This window comes from Balaenoptera ricei, chromosome 2 (genome assembly GCF_028023285.1).
Source record: "Balaenoptera ricei isolate mBalRic1 chromosome 2, mBalRic1.hap2, whole genome shotgun sequence".
In the NCBI taxonomy this organism is placed as follows: domain Eukaryota; kingdom Metazoa; phylum Chordata; class Mammalia; order Artiodactyla; family Balaenopteridae; genus Balaenoptera; species Balaenoptera ricei.
The window spans coordinates 69,994,846-70,016,131 of record NC_082640.1 but is presented as its reverse complement, the minus strand read 5'-3'; the positions used below and the strand labels follow the sequence as shown (position 1 = coordinate 70,016,131).

Genomic DNA, 21,286 nt, shown 5'->3' with positions numbered 1-21,286 from the left:
AGTCAGTTGCCAGTTAATTCCAAATGTGTGTATAATCTGCTTGTTACTAACTGGGATTTTGATTGATGCTGAAGATTAATGAGCATGTGTTTTTATGTTTCAGTAATTTAAGCTCCACTCTACAAATTAAATCTTGGGGGGGGGCCCTCATTTTGTTTATTTATTTGTTTATTTATTTACTTTTGGCTGCGTTGGGTCTTAGTTGTGGCATGGGGGATCTTTCCTTATGGCTCCTCTCTAGTTGAGGTGGGCGGGCTTAGTTGCCCTGTGGCATGTGGGATCTTAGTTCATTGGAAGGCGGATTCTTAACCACTGGACCACCAGGGAAGTCCTGGTGGGGCGTTGGGGGGAGTCATTTTAATGCAGTAGAAATTCCAAATGCCTTAGCTTGGCGTACAAAGCCAGTTATATCCAGTCACTGCCCTACTTACTTCTTTTTTCTTTTCTTTTTTTTAACAGCTTTACTGAGATAGAAATTACATCCCATAAAATTCACTCATTTTAAGTATACAATTCAATAGTTTTTAGTATACTGACAGAGTTGTACAACCATGACCATATTTAATTTTAGGGTATTTTCATCACCCCAAAAAGAAACCCCATACCCATTAGCAGAAACCTCCCACCCCTGCCAGCCCCTGGCAGCCACTAATCTACTTTCTGTAGTATTTTGTTCCTTTTTATTACTGAATAACATTCCAGTGTGCATATGTACTACATTTTTGTTTATCCGTTCATCAGTTGATACATGTTTTGGTTGTTTCTACTTTTTGGCTATTTATGAATAATGCTGCCATGAATAGTCGTGTATAAGTTTTTATGTGACATATGTTTACACATCTCTTGGGTGGAGTTGCTGGGTCATATGGTAACTCTATGTTTAACCTTTTGAGGAACTGCCAAACTGTATCTTTTCCAAAGTGGCTGAGTCATTTTACATTCCCACCAGCAGTGTATGAGGGTTCCATTTTCTCCATATCTTTGCCAATGCTTGATACTGTCTTTTTTATTGTTTGTTACAGCCATCCTAGTGGGGGTGAAGTGGTATCTCATTATGGTTTGTTTATGGGGTTTTTTTGTTTTGTTTTTTGGGGCCGTGCCGCTAGGCACGCAGTATCTTCGTTCCCCGACTAGGGATTGAACCGGTGCCCCCTGCAGTGGAAGCGTGGAGTCTTAACCACTGGACCGCCAGGGAAGTCCCTCGTTATGGTTTTGATTTGCATTTCCATGATGGCTAATAACATTGAGCATCTTTCCATGTTCTTACTGGCTCCTACTTATTTCTTTAGCTTAATCTCCTTCCCTACTTTGCCATACTGAGCTCCCTGCTTGTAGCAGCTCCAGTCCTGTCACACTGTCACTTTCTGGCGTGTGTGTGTGTGTGTGTTGTTCTGCCTAGTGTGCCCTTCTTCCACCTCTTTGCTGGGTTAACTGTCTGTGACATCTTCACCTCAGATGATTGCCCTGATCCCCCAGAATAGCTTATGCTGCCTGTGCTTCGTGCTGCCGTAGAACCTTACGCACCCCCCTTGTCAGGCGGTTTATCAAACAGTAATTTGTTTACTTCTCTGTCTCCCCTACTAGGCTTGAGTTCCAAGTACCCCATTGTGCCTTCAGCTTCTAGCACAGTACCAGGTGTTTTTCATACTTTTACCTCCTCTTATTATTTCCCCATTTGTAAAAAAAACTTGGTACTTTTTCTACCTTTCTCACCTTTCTTCTTTCTTGAGAGCTCCTCTTTCAGGACCCTTCCTGTGGGCTTCTGTCATACTTCTACCTTCCTGTCTCTGCCCTCCTTTCTCCACCCCGGCAGAGGGCTTATCCATTTAGTGATTTGACTAATGCCTTTACGAGGGAACTCCAGACTCCCATCTTTAAGCTGCTACCACTTCTGATCTTTCCCACTTCCATCAAATTAGTTCCCACTTGAGCAGAGGGCTCTTCCCTCCAATTCAGTATGTCCAAAATGAAACTTGAAATCTCCAGACTAGATCCCGTTAATAAGCCCCCCATTTATTTCTGTGATTTCATCATTCCTTCAGTTTCACAGGCTAGAAACCCTGTCTTTTACTTTAGTAAGAACTATCTCTAGTTACTGCCACAGCTAGAAGCTGCCACTCTACTGTGTGCCCAGCATGTGGTGCTAGATGGTGCGGTTATTTTGCCTGAAGTGTCAGCAACTGGTAAGTGGGAGAGCTGGTTTAAAACTCATTCGAATACATGTCTGTCTGTCTGACTTGAAAGTCCATGCTTTGTTATAATCTCCCTTAGAAATTCACAGACTCTTAGATGTGCACGTGGCCATCGTCTCTCCAAGTTCAATCCCCTGTATTTTTATAAATAGGTAGGATTTTTTTCTTTTCTTCTATTCCTTATATATTTCTGTCTGTCTGTCTCTCGAATATACTGTTTGTTTTTTGTTTTTTTCTCTTTGAGGTATCTCACTGTGCCCATCTTAGTTAAAGCCCTATTACCTCCCTTCTGGACCACTCTAATGATCCTTCATTGTTCTCAACAGGGACACACACTCTTGGCATCTTGAGCAGGATCATTCTTTGTGGTTTGGGACCATTGTACACATTGCAAGATATGTAGCATTCTTGGCCCCCACCAGACTAAATGCTCAAAGCGCTCCTGTACACACAGTCACTGTGACGCCAAAATTTATCTTCACGTTTTTCCAAAGGCTCCCTGGGGATGGAGGATGATCTCACTCCTATTGAGAAACACTGTACTTTCTTTTTTCCTTAGACTCTATCCTGAGTGTTTCTGACGGGAGAATTCTTAGCTGCTTGATCATGTCATTTTCCTGTCAAAAAATCAACAATGGCTGTTGTCTTCCAAATGAAATAAAAAATCTTTTTAAGTTTTAAGACCACTATTCCTGTCTAATCCCTATTCCTTGTACTCTTATTTGCCACTGTTTCCTGGGTGTTTTCGCCACCCTTGGCGGAATCATCCCACCTTCTTCATCTTATCCCCTGCTCTGTAGCCAATGGTTCCTGCATTTGAGTTGAGCTAATGTTTCACATCGTTCCTCTGGCCATTCCAGCCTATCTTGACCTCGACCTCTTTCCTTAGTTCAGTTTAGATATTGTAGGTATAGGCATACACATTCATGGTATTTTTTTTTTTTAATTTATTTATTTATTTATTTATGGCTGTGTTGTGTCTTCGTTACTGTGCGAGGGTTTTCTCCAGTTGCGGCAAGCGGGGGCCACTCTTCATCGCGGTGCGCGGGCCTCTCACCGTCGTGGCCTCTCCCGTTGCGGAGCACAGGCTCCAGACGCGCAGGCTCAGCAATTGTGGCTCACGGGCCCAGCTGCTCCGCGGCATGTGGGATCTTCCCAGAGCAGGGCACGAACCCGTGTCCCCTGCACTGGCAGGCGGATTCTCAACCACTGCGCCACCAGGGAAGCCCCATGGTATTTTTATGTAAACTTCCATTCAGTCTCACATTTGTTGTTCCCCAGTTATTTCATCTGTATTATCGGTCCTTCTTAACCAAAATTAGAAGTGTCTTCAAGGCAGGCTCATAGGTCTTGAATCCTTTATAGCACCTTTGCACACATAATGAGAGTTCAGAATACCATCTTTAGCATAAGACTGCTGGATACATGTCCTGGCACTGTCAGTTACTAACTGTGTGACCTTAAGCAAGTTAATTAACCTCTTAGTCTCAGTAAAATGGGAGTGCTAGTAGTATCTGCCTCATAGGGTTTTTGTGAGGATTAAATAACATACTGCATATGAAACATTTAGAACAGTTCCTGGCATCTCATTAAACATTGAAGAATTCAAGGTACTAGGAATTCCCTGGCAGTCCAGTGATTAGGACTCCACGCTCTCACTGCCGAGGGCCCGGGTTTGATCCCTGGTCAGAGAATTAAAATCCCACAAGCCACGTGGTATGGCCAAGTAAAAAAGAAAAAAAAAAAAGTATATATATATATATGTACTAATATTATTACTAAATACATTTTACTGATTAAACTATGTTTTTTGCTAACAAGTTTTTTGGGTTTGTTTTTTTTTGATCTCTCACAGGTTTTAGCTGATGGTTTGAGGACTGGTGTAACTGAATGGCCTGAGTCTCTGGAAGCAAAATCTGCTGTTGAACTTGTGCAGGAATTTCTGAATGGTGTTTGTTTTCCTAACTCATGCTTGTTTTTTGTTTATTTTTCTTAATTGGGAATTTATGCTTGCTATATTTAAATGTAAATTGTCTTTTTATGCTTGATATTCTTTTTGGTTGGGATATATCTAAAGCTATGAGGTCTGTCATGGTGAGAGGGACAGCTTCCATTCTGAATTGCTAACTGTAAAGTTCTCAGTGATTTTAAGAATTAATAATACTTATTTAATTTACATTTTATATACTGCAATCATATTTGAGATTGTAACCTTTGAGCACCTACCATGTGCTTGACATTGTGTGTCAGGGTCTTTCATTGTATCTTAGTTCATCTTTTCTTTTTTTTTTTTTTTAATTTATTTATTTATTTATTTATTTATTTATGGCTGTGTTGGGTCTTCGTTTCTGTGCGAGGGCTTTCTCTAGTTGCGGCAAGCGGGGGCCACTCTTCATCGCGGTGCGCAGGCCTCTCACTATCGCGACCTCTCTTGTTGCGGAGCACAGGCTCCAGACACGCAGGCTCAGTAATTGTGGCTCACGGGCCCAGTTGCTCCGCGGCATGTGGGATCCTCCCAGACCAGGGCTCGAACCCGTGTCCCCCGCATTGGCAGGCAGACTCCCAACCACTGCTCCACCAGGGAAGCCCCTCTTAGTTCATCTTTACACCCCTACCTAGTGGGTATCTATTTTGACCTCCATTGGAGAGTTAAGTAATTTGCTAAAATACCTGGTTATACTTCTACTATCCTCATTTGCTATTTGAAAATAGGATTAGGATGGAAATAATTTGGAATGAAGGAAAATAAATAAAATCCAGAGTTAATAAGCTTTTGCCACTTTCTAGACTTAAATAAGCTGGATGAATTTGGTGATTCTACGAAAAAAACCACAGAGGTAAGTGATTATTATCGGAAATGCACACTGAAAGAGCTTGTAAAGTTTGGTTGTACTGTTGTCTTTCACATCATACAATCTCAAATGGATCTGCTACAGCCAAGGTAGCATTTTGAGGGTAGTTTTTTGTTGGTCTGTAACGTCAGCACTAGTGATTATTTTCCTTGAGAACTGATGAATATTTTTAAAGAGAACTAGTACATATTTATTATTAATCACTTAACTGCAGAGAAATGGAAATGAATATGTTACTATACTGTGGGGTGATATTATTATAGTATATTAATATGTTATGAGATGGCATGTTAATATGCCACAGGTGGTACTATTAAATTGCACTTAATATGTTGTCATTTGACAAATAGGAAAATGGAGACAAAGGTAATTTAATTAAATATTTTTCCACGGGAGGAAAGTTGAATGCTTGCTTTTAGGCATCAGAGTTTAAAAACAATTTTAGAGGTCCCGTTTTTCACTGTCTATTTATTTGTGTCTCCTCATTAGTGGATGAAATTGTAGAAGATGCATTCACGTCTCTCTTTGCATATGTTCATGACCCCACCTTTTCTCAGAGCAGCATTTGAAAGCTTATTGGCCTTAAACTGTTGCACTTTTTAAAAAATAAACTGAGTATTCTCTGACACTCACTTCTTTTCCAGACAGTGAAACATGACTCTGCTGCAGTTGATCGGTCCATGGAGTGTCTTCTCACAGTACGGGGTGATCTCGATTTTGCTGAGCAGCTGTGGTGCAAAATGAGCAGTAGTAGGTGTCCATCAGGATTGTGAAATAAAATTTTTCCTCTTATTTCTTAAGTTTACTTTTAAGTCTTTTGAAAATAATACAGTGTGTACTGCTAGTCTTGTATGGACATCTGGTTCCTGTTTTATCAAACTCATTTCTAATAATGCATTGGCACATTTTACTCAAGAATTTTCCTAAGACAAGCAATTCGTAGAACCTGTTCTTTTCTCTTGCTGGAAGTGTAAGACCTAGGTGGTTTTTATGCTGTATTTATATGAACCAAAACATATACCTTAGTGAAATTATAATTATTAGGAAAAGATATTCCATAATATTTTACTAAGTATGTTATTTTATGGCAATGGGTTTAATTTCTTTCTTTAAAAATACTTTTTTTGGGGGGAGGGGGGCTTTAATTTCTTTCCCCCTTCCCCATCCATAAAGTTCAGATACTTCTCTTCCACTTCATTTGTGTATCCTTAAAATGAATGACATATTTGATCTGCAGAAATAACCATGAAAGTAATGTTAGACTGACTTGCTTTCCAAGGTGTGATTTCTTTTTTTTTTTTTTCCAAGGTGTGATTTCTTATCAAGACTTGGTGAAGTGTTTCACGTTGATCATCCAGAGTCTACAGCGTGGCGATATACAGCCATGGGTAGGTTTAGTAGTGTGTGTGAGAACCTTTTCTCAGCAGCATAGCAAACTGGTTAAGGACATAAGCTCTGGAGCAGACTGCCTGAATTTGAATTCTAGCTCTGCCACTTTCTAGCTGTGTAAACTTGGACAGGTTCCTTAATTCATGTGAAGCACTTAGCACCTAGTTCATAGTTAAGTGCACAGTATTTGTAAGCTACTAATATTGTCGTTACTGTTGCTATGAATGATTGTTCTCATATACTACTTATGAGAGTACAAATTGGAACACTCTCTAAAAAGCAATTATGATAATGTATTGAGATCCTTGAAATGTATCCATCCTAAGGCCATACACAGAAATACGTATCAAGATTTTATGTATCATGATAGTCATTACAGCCTCATTTACAGTAGCAAAAATTGTAAATGACCTGAATTTTCACTATTAATGGAACGCCTAAGTAAATAATGATATAGCCACATAATGGCACATGTAATAGTTGCTACAGATGATGTGGAGAAATGCTTACAATGTTCAGTAAAAAGAAAGGATTGTACACTATTGTATAAAAAATATAAATTTTGGAGAGAAAAACCTGGAAACAAATACACTAAAATATGATAGTCACCTCTGGTGGTAGGGTTACAAATGAGTTTCTCCAACTGCATTATACATTTCTATACTTCATGGATTTTCCATAATGAATTTGTGGTTTTATAATGAAGAAAAATCTAAGGTAAAAGCTAGAAACAAAAAGATTCTTCATCTAATAGGAATTATTTTAAATAACGCAACTGCCAATTCATGACAATAAGACAGAAACTTTCCTAGGTGTGAACGGAGATACACTCTAGAGCAGAATCATGCAAACCCTACCCCTATTTGGTATTAGTCATTCTATGCATTTTAGTCTTGCCCATCGAATTTTTCTCTTGAGAGTTTCTGTGTTTGTGAGATATTTACAAGTGTATCGCTACCATGTACAACAAGTGCAAAGTGAAAATAGTATTAAAAAAAAAAAGAAAATGCAGAAGATTGTGTTGGAAATTAGAGATAACAGAAGGACAGTAATGAGAAAATGTCAAATATTTTAGGTATGTTTAAGATGTTTAATATTTGGAACACATGTTAGATCTATAAGTTCACAGCTCTTCTTATTTTGCAAATGATCAAGTTAGTATGTTGGATAGTGTAGCCAATAAGGAGGTCTTGGAATGGCAGTTTAGAAACTGATAGGTTTGTAACTTAGGGACTTTTATTCAAATAATTTGTGTCAGGTGATGAAAAACGTAATCTTATAAGTTTTAGCTTTTAGCTAATGCAGTTTGTTTCTCTTTTGCTTACTGGACTTTTTATATTTTTATTTGTGGCTTTATCTACTTTTCCCAATTTCTAGCTTCATAGTGGGAGTAACAGTTTACTAAGTAAGCTCATTCATCAGTCTTACCATGGAACCATGGACACGGTTTCTCTCAGTGGGATTGTTCCAGTTCAGATGCTTTTGGAAATTGGTTTGGATAAACTGAAGAAAGATTATATCTGTTTTTTCATAGGTAAGTCCATTTCCCAGCTCAAAAAATTAAAAGCTGCATCACAAAAAATTAGAAGCTGCATAGGTATTCTCAGATTTTATCTTTGTACTTGTTCCTAATTGTTTGTAGTCCTGGCTTTGCCCCTGGTTCACTGTGAGACAAGCACTCCCATTTTTTGAGCCTTAGTTTCCTGCTCGATAAAGATATTATATTAAAGATAACTATAGTTTTTGTTTGCCTTTAATTCAAATGTTTTGAGATTCTTTGAGGTTAATGTAGTAAATAAAAAACCCTTTTCATTTTAATACCCATTACTTGGTTGTTTTTTTTAGGGACAAACTGTGATCATTTTTAGAATAAGTATTAATTTATATTTATGGCGTAATGTACCAGAAAATTTGGCTTTTTGTGAGAAACTGTTTAGCTTGAGCATTTCTTTTATATATGAACTATGAAATTTTTTTCTTAGGTTGCTTAATTTGTAATAGATAATACCTAAGGCTTATTTGCATATATGTGTTTTTTCTTGATAGGCCAAGAACTTGCATCTTTGAATCATTTGGTGAGTTTTTATTCTAAAGTTGGTTTTTCTTTATTTGGTTGTTCTGCATACAGTTATTAAGTGTCTATTCTGTGCCAGCCTCTGTTCTGGGAAACAGATAAATTAAGACGGGCAATTACACTGTCTAATATGACAGACAAAAAGGTAGCCCATTCAATGTCACTTCTCATTCTTTATAAACGTATGATACTGACATAAAGTTGTATCCTGCTTATTAAACCAATGTACTCCCACAACTCTCATTTATCTAAAACGGTTAAGGAATGCTTTTCTTTGATAGGCCTTATAAGGGAATATTTGCTTTATATTCTCTTGACCCATTTCTTTTACACGTGAAGGATTACTTTCCAAAGAATTTGTTATGTTCCTTAACATATTGATTCAAAAGATGCTTCTGATATATGTGGAACCTAGAAAAATGGTACAGATGAACCAGTTTGCAGGGCAGAAATTGAGACACAGATGTAGAGAACAAACGTATGGACACCAAGGGGGGAAAGCGGCGGGGGGTGGTGGTGTGATGAATTGGGAGATTGGGATTGACATGTATACACTGTGATGTGTATAAAATGGATGACTAATAAGAACCTGCTGTATAAAAAATAAATTAAATTAAAATTTTAAAAAAAAGATGCTTCTGGGTTTCAGGGTCATGATTATGAACTTTTTTATTTTCCTAGTGTCTTTTTTTTTTTTTTTTTTAATTTATTTATTTTTATTTATTTCTTTGGCTATGTTGGGTCTTCGTTTCCGTGCGAGGGCTCCCTCCAGTTGCGGCAAGTGGGGGCCACTCCTCATCACGGTGCGCGGGCCTCTCACTATCGCGGCCCCTCCTGTTGCGGAGCACAGGCTCCAGACGCGCAGGCCCAGCAGTTGTGGCTCACGGGCCCAGCTGCTCCGCGGCACGTGGGATCCTCCCAGACCAGGGCTCGAACCCGCATGCCCTGCATTGGCAGGCGGACTCTCAACCACTGCACCACCAGGGAAGGCCCCTTTCCTAGTGTCTTGATTTAGAAAGTTAAGGAGATTAAAGAGCATCCATAAGGACCCTTGACATTTGTTGTAAGATTCTTTTAGAAAATGGATCTTCAAATGACATCTGGTCTCTTATAAAAATGCAAGATAGGAAAACTCTAGCTTTATCTATTATGCAAAGTAAGACTCAGCTGGACTCTTTTGAGGTTAATTTTTGCTATTCAGAGTTTAAACATTTTTTAAGGGTGTATATTTTTAGTGGAAACTTTTAATACATTTTTTTATACTTAGAAAAGTAATAACATTTTGAAAATTAGAATATAATGCAAATACACCCTTAATCTCAGCACTCAAATATGAGTACCCTTATTTTTATGAATTCCCCTCAAGTCATTTAATATGCCTGTTTTTTAAAATATGGTTTGACTCCAGACTTTTGACACAATAGTTCTTAAACTTTGAGAATCTCCTAGAAGGCTTGTTAAAATGCTAATTCCTGTGCCCCAGTGACTCAGTAGGTCTAGGGGCTCTGGAATATGTCTTTTTTTTGGCCGCACTGCACAGCTTGTGGGATCTCAGTTCCCCGACCAGGGATTGAACCCGGGCCGCGGCAGTGAAAGCCCAGAATCCTAACCACTAGGCCACCAGGGAACTCCCTGGAATATGTCATTTTAAACAAACCATCTCCATCTCCAGATGATTCTGATGCAGGTGGTTTGCAGATATATTAGTTTTCTATTGCTGCCATAACAAATTACCACACATTTAGTGTCTTAAAGCAACACACACAAATGTATTACTCTGTAGTTCTCTAGTTTGGAAGTCTAGTCTGGGTCTCACTAGGCTAAAATTAGGGTGTTGGCAGGCTGTGTTCCTGTCTGGAGCCTGCCTGTAGGGGAGGATCCATTTCCTGCTCATTTGAGTCATTAGCAGAATTCAATTCCTCATAATTATAGGACAGAGGTAGCTTTTTCTTGCTGGCTATAAACTGAGGACTGTTCCCAGCTTCCAAGGGCCAACCCATACCTTGGCTCCTGGCCCCCTTCTTCCATCTCCAAAGGCAGCTATAGTGGGTCAAGTCCTTCTCATGCTGTGTCTCTGCCTCCCTCGTCCAGTTTTAAGGGTTCATATGATTAGATTGGGCTCACCTGCATAATCCAGGATACTTTCCCAATTTTAAGGTCAAATGACTTTATACATCTGCAACCTTAATTCCTTTTGCCATAAATGTAACATATTCACAGGTTCTGGGATTAGGACATGAACATCTTTTGAGGGTGGTTTTCTGCCTGTCACAGCAGGCCACACCTTGAGAAGCCCTCACTAGGCTGTACTGCCTCCAAGTGATCAGTAACATCAGGCTCTGTCACCTCTTCTCTGTGCAGGGTCTTGGGGACAGACCGAGGTAGACCAGGCAGGGTTGTAGCACGGGCAGAGAGAAAGGGGAAAGGCAATCTGGGTCTGTTCCTTTGTGAAAAAGACCTGGGTGGGCCACTTCCAGAGCTGTCAGGGGACCACAGGGAATATGGGTGGCAGGTGTGGGGAACATTGTAATCTGTAGCCTGTGGTGAGTGGGGCTGCTTTGGGGTACTCTCTGCCTGGGAGCATGCCTATTTTCCTACTTGTGTTATTTTCACATTTTGGAATAACCTGTGTAAGACAATTAATATGTCCCTATATTTTGGATTTAATTATAAATGATTTTGCATTAAATTAGTTTATCACATTTTGCGTAGCTTCCTTTAAACTGTAATTTAGGATTACCCATGGATCTCTCCTACTCTCTTGCCATTACCTCCACTCAATTAAAAGATGACCATAACTTTTCCCTTACTGTATTAGTTTTCAGTCGCCACCTAACAAAATTTAGAAGCTTAAATGAACACAAATGGATTATCTCACAGTTTCCAGGAGTTGGGAGTTGGGCACGTTTTACCTGCGTCCTCTGCTCAGGGTTTCACAAGGCTGAAATCAAGGTGTCATCTGGAGGCTTGATGAGGGAAAGATCCACTTTCAAGTTCCCTCGCTTATTGTTGGCAGAATTCATTTACTTGTGGCCCTTTGATGAAGGTCCCCATTTTCTTGCTAGCTGTTGGCCCAGTACAGGCCTCAGGTCCTAGAGGTTACTTGTGGGTTCTTACCATGTGGACTTCTCCACAACGTGGCAGTTTGTTTCTTCAAAGCCAGCAGGAGAGCATCTCTAATGCTTCAAGAGCTCACTGACTAGGTCATAGTAATGACCAGGCGATGCTCTCCCTTTTGATTAATTCAAAGTCAATCAGTAACCTAATCATGGGAGTAACAACCCACCATATTTATAGATTCTGGCCTTGCTCAGGGAGAATGGATTATACAAGATGTGTATTCCAGGGGGTGAGAATCTTGGGGGTCATTGTAGAATTCCACCCACTGTATTTACCATGGATTATTTCCTTAGGATTGGGTCTCAGAAATAGATCTGAGCGTATTACGATGGCTTGACATAACATTGCCAACTTTCTTTTCCAAAACCTCATACCAGTTTACCAGTAATATATGTTAGTGGAAGCTTATCACTACACTTGCTTAATTTCTTGCTACTTCAGGTTTACTATCTATTTTTAGACATGAGTACTCCCATCAACCTAACAAGTTTGTTGAAGTTAAGAATTATCTTGTGGATTTGCCATTCTTTCCATCTGGAGAGTTTGATGGGTGGTACTAGTTACCTACTTGGACCTCCTTGGTGAAGCAGTTCTGTGATTTGCCTTTACCAGAGAATATGTATAATGGTTTGCTTAGAACATTCTCAGTGAAGACTTGGAGTTTAGTTTGAGGAATAGTATTGAAAGGAGGAAAGCTATCTAGCTGCCTCCTGTCTTCTTTTTTCCCTCCCTATTAATCAGGCATCCACACTGAGGTTTAGTAGGCACGGTTAATTCTTTCCAGAGATTCCTCTTGTTCTTTGACTCCCTATTTTCCTTGTCCTTTTTTTCATTCCAGGAATATTTCATTTCTCCATCAGTAGATACACAAGAACAGGTTCATCGTGTTCAAAAACTCCACCATATTCTCGAAATAGTAGTCAGTTGCATGCTTTTCATTAAACCTCAACATGAACTCCTCTTTTCTTTAACACAGTAAGTGTTTCTTTTGTTTACTTACATAAAAATGTACTCTCTTCTGAAATAGTTGCAGCCAAAATAACTGCCTTTTTTTACTGTCAGTTAGGATAGAATCTGTGTACCCTGTCTTCACAGTAACAGAAAGGTTCTAAGTCACTGCCATGAGAAGGAAAGGCTTTGGATTCAGGAGGAATCAGGTTGGACACTTGGATCTAGCACTTCCTTTCTAAGGAAGTTTCCTTTCACTGCATCTTGTTTTTCATCTATAAAAATGGTGTAATGTGTATAAAGTACTTGACACTTAAGAGGTGCTTAATAAATATTAGTTCCTTCTCTTTTCTTTATATCCTTATAAATTTGGGTCAAGCTAATCATTGCCAACCATCTATATGGTAACTGAATGGAATCAAATTTTATTATCAGACCTCTGTCAATAGTGTTGCTGAAATTTTAGAGTCTGTCAATCAGTTTGACTAAAAACAGTTTGGAACAGTCCTTACACATGGATCGCTGGTGTCTTACATGTATTTTTTGAGGCTTCAAACTGGAAATAAGTGAACCATCCAGTGGAAGAACTGGGTTTCTTTTTCCCTGTGGAAAGAAATGTACCATTTCCTTTTCCAAAATTAGAGTTTGACTTACTTGTAAAGGGAAAAGTTTGAAATTGTTACTGGGTTTTTTTGGTTTTTGGTTTTTTTTCTATTAAAGATCAGTAGTATATGTGAGCTAACTGTTTAATTCTCCATAGTTGGAAAACAGTGGAGACTATATCTTTGTCTCTCTTGCCTTTTTGTTTTTCTCTTTCTGATACCTCTTTCTCCCCACTTACACCTTTGCTTGAGCTCAACATAAATATATTTTATATTTATGAGAAATATGTCCACTATTAATTTTTTAAAAGTGAATGAAATTTTCTTTCAAAAAAAATAATAATAACCTAAGTGTTGTTGGGATGGGGGTTTAATGTTTCCTTTATGTGCTTTAGACTAACAGAAAGCCTTTATCTCCAAATGGCATTTTTTTCCAAAAGCAATTCTTTTTTCTTTTTTTTTTCTTTTCAGATCCTGCATAAAATTTTATGAACAAAATCCTCTTGATGAGCAACACATTTTTCAGCTGCCAGTCAGACCAACTGCTATAAAAGACTTATATCAAAAGTAAGCAATTTAATAATTAAATTATACTTCAAGTCCAGCCCTGATTCTAGGCAATTTCAGTGTCTGCTCCATGGGGACCTCGTGACCCAGAGCTGCTTCACCTCTGAAACTATAATCATCTGATTCCCATCCCCTGAGCATAGTCTGATAGAGTCCTCCCTCTTCCTTCTCCCAGACCTGTGGTCTGCTCTCTTTAGACTGTTGGTCCTCTACTTCCATTTTTCTCTCAATTTGTAATTTCTTCACAGAATAGGGCAGAAACTTTAGCCAGAAGGGAAATGACAGGTTGGGAAGAACGTGATCGGGGTAATGACAGCGAAGTCAGAGGTATGGCTGTGGGAGTGAGAGAAGGATCTGGGATTGGGGATTGCGGAGGTATGGAGCTGAGGCTAAGACGATAGATCGGCCATCCAGGCGGGACACCGAGGTTGCCTCAAATCATGGTCTCCACTGACTCTTCTCTCAGCATACAGTAGACTTGAAATTTCTCTCACACTGAAGCCACTCCACTTATACCCTCCCTCTATATAGTTCCCTCTTAGCCAAACCTCATCACTCCCCTGAAATTGTTTAGCAGAAGTTGCCAGTGACCTTCTAATTGGCAAATCCAGAGGACACTTTCCAGGAGAAGCGTTTTTTGGCCCCTTGTGTAATTAGCTAGCCCACTAATTCTTTCTCCTTCCGTAAGCACTTGTAAGGCTCTGTGGCATTTAATACTATTGCTTTCTTGAACCCATCCCCTTCCTTTGTTTTCATGGCATAACATTCTGTCTTAATTTTAACTCTACCTCTCTGGCCCACCTCCAAGACTGAGAATGGTCCTCTTTGCAAATTCTTCTTCCTCTGCCTCATTCATATGTGAGTTTCCACCAGAACTCTACCCTCTGCCCTCTTTTCATACTTTCTGTCTTCCCTGGGTGATTTCGTTCACACCCCAATCTTCAGTTCCTCTGGGCTAATGATAATTCATAACCCATATCTCCAGCTTCTCCTGAGCTTCACACCCATGTTTCTAGGTGTCTGTTAGACATGAATTCTCAACTTCAGCGTCCTGTAGGTAGTTCAGACTCTAAATCCCAACTCTTCACTCCCCTTCCTAACACTTCTCCTCCTCCCATATGACCTCTCAAGCGGCCATCATTAATCTCTACCTAATGCCCAAAACAGAAACCTAGGACTTATCTTCCACTTATTGCTGTCACTTCCTTCCTCCTTGAAATGGTTTCCAAGTCCTGACCTCCTTGGAAGCTCTTGAATCTGTTCCTTTCTCTACATCTTCGCATCTATTTCATATCTGCTCATCTCATACCTGGGCTGAGTGCAGTAAAATCCTTTTTCCTAGCTGCTCTATCTGCCTCCATTAACTTCCTTCTCTGTGACCGCCAAAGTGATCTTCCTAAAATTCAGATCCCATCATGACTTCCTGCTGTTTAAATGGCTCCCTTACCTTTAGGACAGTGTTCCATCACCTCAGTGTGGTCTGTGAGACCTTCTGTGCCCGGCCGCTGTGCCTTTCTGGTTCACGTGCCGCCACGCCTTCCCACTCTCCTTTTGAGTCAGAGACCCTATGTTACTGAATTTCCTCAGACACCGCACATGCTTACCTGACAGCGCCTACGCCCATGTCCTTCTTTCATCCTGGATCTTGTCCGCTTAACTAACTCCTCCTTCTAATTTCATTATAAGCTCAGCTCAAAGGCCACAATATCTGAGGATTCTTTTCCAACTCTACAATCCCAATCTGAGTTAAATTACCCCTCGTGTATTGTCCCCTCCCATGTCTGATATTTCTCTATTACAACATTTTTCAAAATTGAATTGTTATTGTTTATTTAATTTTTATTGAAATATAGTTGATTTACCACATTGTATTAGTTTCAGGTATACAACAAAGTGATTCAGTTATACATACTATTTTTTTTTTCAGGTTCTTTTTCATTATAGGTTATTAACAAGATATTGAATATAGTTCCCTGTGCTATATAGTAAATCCTTATTGTTTATCTCGTCTATATATAATGGTGTGTATCTGTTAATCCCATACACCTAATTTATCCCTCCACACCCCTTTCTCCTTTGGTAACCATATAAGTTTGTTTTCTATGTCTGTGACTCTGTTTTGTGAATAAATTCATTTGTATTATTTTTTATATTCCACATTTAAGTGATATCATATAATATTTGTCTTTCTCTGTCTGACTTAATTCACTCAGTATGATAATCTCTTGGTCCATCCATGTTGCTGCAAATGGCATTATTTCATTCTTTTTTTTTGCACACGGAGTGAATATTTTATTACTAGATTATAAAAATAAAATACAAAATAATTTTAAAACAGAACTTAAAACACTGTACAAAGCTTTAATATGACACAAATGGGAAAATTAAATAAATTAATTACACATTTATGTACAGATGGCCTGTACAAAAGCACTCCATGTTTCTGCCAATACTCTATGTCCTTGGTTGCCTGAGCAAAAATGCATAAAGAGGACTGCTTGGAGGGGAAAGAGGTACAATACACTACCTTTAGAGGTATTTGAAAGAACCGTTTCTCATCACTCTTGATTTCATGAAGAGGAGAAGAAAGGGAGAAAACTATGGAATTGTTAAATTATTCTATTCTAACTTGTCTTGCTCAGCAAGAGAGAATTCTTATGGTTTGTGGTTCCATCTGATTTAAGAGCTGCCAATAGTTCAGCACTTTCAAGATTTATATCTAATTCAAAAGTAGGTGTTTCCCAACTCCCTCTTTTTTCCTAAAAGCCGTGAACTTGTAAGTAAATGGCCCAGTGACATCAGCACTTGGTTATTTTAGGAAAGGAGTCACGAGGGGGACCAGGAGCTGTGCATGAGAAATGAGGGAGCTCAAGCCTAGGTCATCTGTTGTTTTCTTTACTCGGTTCACCCAATCCAATTTCAGAGCCCCAAGTGGCACAGTGTTATATTTCCTTTAGCTTCCTATCTTTGTATTTCTGAATGCTTTTTACCTTAGTGAACTAATTTACCTAACTGGTGAATAGTTTAAAAAGAAAAAAATCCCAAGGGCTTTCCCTTCCCTGGGTTGATCCCTAAAATAAATCACATTCAAGCTCTGGTAGGTTTGTTTATCCCTTGTGGATGAGAGGAGAACAGACAGACAGACCCCAGGTATGTCAAAGTACTATGCATGAATTTTTAAGGATTTAAACTGTATATTTTAAGGGGAAGAAAAGCAACATATGGCAAGGGTAGTCTATATAAAAATTTGGTTTACCCAGTGTTTTTAACTGGGTAAGTGAACACTTATGTACACAGTATGAAACAATATTAAACTACTGAAAAGAGAGATAAAATTTCCTACCGTTATTGTGTGAAATTATGTCATCAGCAAATTCTGTAGTCACATGCGCTCAAAGGTCTGCCTCGCTGAATCCTATTCTCTAGATCAAGGAATCCAGAACCCTGGCCCAGGGTATCTGAGAGATATGTCAGTATCATCTATCATCAGTGATACATACTGTGCCCATACTGTTATGGCTGAGTAGTATTCCATTGGGTGTGTATGTGTGTGTGTGTATATATATATATAGGCACACCACATCTTTATCCATTATCTGTCGATGGACATTTAGGTTGCTTCCATGTCTTGGCTATTGTAAATAGTGCTGCTGTGAACATTGGGGTGCATGTATCTTTTTGAATTAGAGTTTTCATCTTTTCTGTATATATGCCCAGGAGTGGGATTGCTGGATCATATGGTAGTTCTATTTTTAGTATTTTTTAAGGAACCTCCGTATTGTTTTCCATAGTGGCTGCACCAATTTGTTATCATTTACATTCTTGTTTCTCTCCCTCTTTGGACTGTGCTTCTTGAGGGTGGGAATTGTGACCTCTCCACCTCTTCTTCCTCAGTGCTTACCACAGAAGGACTTCACTATGTGACTATAGAAAGAAGGAATTGGATTGGTTTTTTTTCTTTGCTTTTTTTTCTTTCCTTAGTGAGAAGCCACAGAAATGGAGAGTGGAAATAAACAGTGGTCAAAAGAAGGTGAAAACAGTTTGGCAACTGAGTGACAGCCCACCTGTAGATCATCTGAATCTTCACAAACCTGGTAGAGATGGTTTGTAGTCTATTCACGTAAATTATTCCAATAGAAAATAAACTAAGTTTACTAGTAGAGATTATTATTAGAGCTCTTGCGCCTAGTTTTAAATAATTTTCCTGAACTCTAGGTATAAACCTATTTATTCTGGGGAAAAAAAAAACAAAACATGAAAGAGTGCTTTTTCACATTATCCTAGCTAGAGGAAATTTTATTAAAAGACACCAAGCAATAGGGACATAGGTGTGAAAATAGGTTATAAAATGGAAATGCCAGCTCATACTTCACACTTTTGGGCACCGTTTAAAACAGTGATGATATTTCTGCTCTAATACCTTCTCTGTGGCAGGAATAAGGGTTGAGATTTCTAGTATTGTATCAAAGATTATGGGTGTCAAAGAATGTCTTTTTGCCCCTGGTATAATTAGCTGACTCACCAGTTAATTATATCTCCTTCCGTAAGTGCCTATAAAACTGTTATCTTTATGCACATGGATTGTGTGGGGCTGTCATCTCTTATTTGTATAAGTCTTAAATGGCTGATTCAAATATTGCAAGGATTATCCAAAATAAAATCTGATAGTTTTAAGACAGAATTCAAGGGTATTTGAAAGCTGGGAATACAAATAGTCCTATTGTAGTGATTGATATTTTGCAAAATTATTTCCAGAAATTGTTTATTCTCCCCCCCCAGTATATTTTGATTCAGGCATAATGGGAACTTCTCTATTCATATGGCTGAACTGTGAAAGTCCTAAAGAAATCAAATTTTCCTGAGAACCATCAGTTAAGATCGTGCTATCTTTTCTAAGTGTGATATAAAAGCTGGAGCCTATAAAAGATTGAAAATGAACTGTATAAAAATAAAAAAATTTCTGCGTGGCAAAAAATACCAGAGGCGAAGCAACAGACAAATGATAAACTAAGAAAAGAAATTTGCAGCTCATGTTCAGAAAAGGGGCTACATTCTCTAGTATATAAAGAACTTCCAGATCTGTAAGAAAAGTATTAATAACTCAGTAGAAAAAATGGGCAAGTAATATGAACCATTTACCAAAAAGGAAATTCAAATGTCATCTTAAAAGCAAAAGGTGACCAACCCACCTATAATAAGAGCAATGCAAATTTATATTCTGTAGATACCATCTTTCACCTGTCAGATTAGCAGAGATCAACATGTTTGGTGTCACAGTGCTGGCCGGGATTTGGGGGAACCTCACGTACTGCTGGATGGAGTGTAAAGTTGTATGGCTTTTGTGGAGGGTGATATTCACCAAAATTTTAAAGAATACATTCTTTGGACCACCAGTTCCATTAATAGGAATCTATTCCACATAGATAACCAGACATGTGCACAAAGGCCTGTGGACCAGATCACTAATTGCAGTATTGTTTACAGTAGCAAAAACATGGGCCTGGGGCATAGAAAAACCTCTGAAAGGAGACAACTAAAGCTCAACCCTGAGGTGTGGAATGATGAGGGCAGGGGTGGGTCTCAGCTTTGATCATTAAAAGCATCTGGGGAGCCTTTAAAGTCCTAATACCCAGACCAAGTGAATCAGAATCGCTGGAGGTAGAGCCTGGACATCAGAATTTTTAAAGTTCTCCAGGTGATTTCATTGTGCAATGAAGGTTAAAGACCACCAGTTTAAACATTTTATTTTATCTATATTTGTTGTTTCAGGGTTTTTTTCTTAAAGACATGTGTGTTATGATTTAAAAAGTTTAAAAGACATGAATAAATGTGATACATTTTTCGAAAATACCATTTTAAAATAAATTTTATTACATTAAGATTAAACCTGTTAGGAGATTAATACAAGATTAAACACCTTTTCCAATGATGCTGAATAAGTGAAGTATACGGAACCTATCTTCTAGAGTCTTTTTAATGCAGGTTGCTTCAAAAAAGAATGAAAGTTGTTTTGAATGTTAGAGTTAAAACTATTTGCTAATGTATTGGTCCAGTGAGTCCTTTTATGAAAATAAGGAATTTTTATGAAATCATATATTTACGTGCTTGGAAACACACTCACACTCCATTTTGACTTGAACTTCATAACCTCTTCTACCCATTATGTATTCTTGATGTGTTTGTCTAGAAATTATTCAGTGACCTTTGGCCCAAACCAAGACCCACTGTTAAAGGAGGACTTCATTTGTAAAAGTCATAGATTATTCAAACAAAGCCTCAGTTGTAGATATTCAAGTCCGATAATCATTTACTTTTGGCCAAAGATCATAGGCATTTACAAAATTAGACTTTCTGTTTCATTGGACTGAGCACTTAGGTCAAATAGTAGCTTTTCAAGATACCTAACAGTATGATGCTCTTGAGTAAAACAGTTGACGTCAAAAGCAGGAAGACTGAAGAGAGAAAAGTGTACTTTTAGCTGCCCTGGGAAAAGAGAATAATGACTTGGAGTTAATGGGGGAGAAAAAGTGTCCAGTAGAGTGCTGCTCACCCAGTGGGTGCTCGGCAAATGATTGCTGGTAATGGTGGGAATATGGAAACCAAAATGTGGACCCACAAGGAAGTGGACATGATCTCATCTAAATGTTAATTGTATCATTTGATTTTGAAATACAACAATCTTCAGGAGAAAAAAAATGGATATGTGTCTAGCCCTAAGACTATAAATCCTAAGTAGAAAATGTTTTCTGAAATATATATTACGATTGGAAGAAGACAGTTATATTTAACTGTAGTGGAGGAGGCATTAAAAAATAAAGCAGTAGCTTACCAAATTAAAAATATATAATTTTTTGGAGGGGAGGCTGCACTGTGCAGCCTGTGGGATTTTAGTTCCCTGGACCAGGGATCCAACCTGGGCCCCCAGCAGTGGAAGTGTGGAGTCCTAACCACTGGACTGCCAGGGAATTCCCCCTGAATATATAATTTTTAAAAATCTACTTTAGTTTGTTTAGTCATGTTTTCAATGCATCAAGAGGGTTGACTATTAAAAGGAATTGTCTTTGCTGATTTTTGTCTAACAAGTTCTTTTAAAGTAGAAGACACATCATTCAGACTACCTCTTGATTGTTGTAAAATTCAGCAGTAACTTAGCAGAGAAACAATTCAATGAATTGTTGATGAATTCAATTCTGATCTCTCTCTGGTTATAGATTTTTCTGAATTAACATTAAACGGTAGCCTGGAAGAAAGGATATCCTTTACTAACATGGTTACCTGCAGCCAGGTGCATTTCAAGTGAAGTGTGCAGATGGGACCCTCTGTAAGGTAGTATGTTCACTTTTTGTTCTCTGCAAATACTTTATAATGTCTTAAATACCTTACTTGTTTCTTTTTTTCTTTCTACAACATAAATGCTGATTTAATACATTTAATACATTTAATACATTTGGAATATGGATTATTAGTAATCACATAAAAGGCTTACCAGTGTTTACTGGTGTGTTACTGAGCAGTGCAAATCTTTAATTTCCTCTCTACCTT

At 38.5% G+C, this 21,286-nt stretch overlaps 1 protein-coding gene across 4 annotated transcripts in view; it reads left to right on the top strand.

Annotated features, from left to right (window-relative positions):
* Positions 1-21,286, top strand: part of ZWILCH (zwilch kinetochore protein) — a 45,846-nt gene that overhangs the window by 16,787 nt on the left and 7,773 nt on the right. For 3 of the 4 annotated variants that reach the window (XR_009501091.1, XM_059915482.1, XM_059915484.1), the window contains 10 exons: positions 4,048-4,141; positions 4,980-5,029; positions 5,689-5,794; positions 6,353-6,432; positions 7,811-7,967; positions 8,480-8,508; positions 12,466-12,602; positions 13,649-13,744; positions 17,726-17,847; positions 20,956-21,070. Coding sequence is in view for 3 of the 4 variants with exons in the window: in XM_059915482.1 (XP_059771465.1) it covers positions 4,048-4,141; positions 4,980-5,029; positions 5,689-5,794; positions 6,353-6,432; positions 7,811-7,967; positions 8,480-8,508; positions 12,466-12,602; positions 13,649-13,744; positions 17,726-17,847; positions 20,956-21,044 (960 nt within the window). In the remaining variant the exon portion in view is untranslated. The remainder of the gene's footprint in view (positions 1-4,047; positions 4,142-4,979; positions 5,030-5,688; positions 5,795-6,352; positions 6,433-7,810; positions 7,968-8,479; positions 8,509-12,465; positions 12,603-13,648; positions 13,745-17,725; positions 17,848-20,955; positions 21,071-21,286) is intronic. The other variant, XM_059915483.1, reaches the window with a different exon arrangement.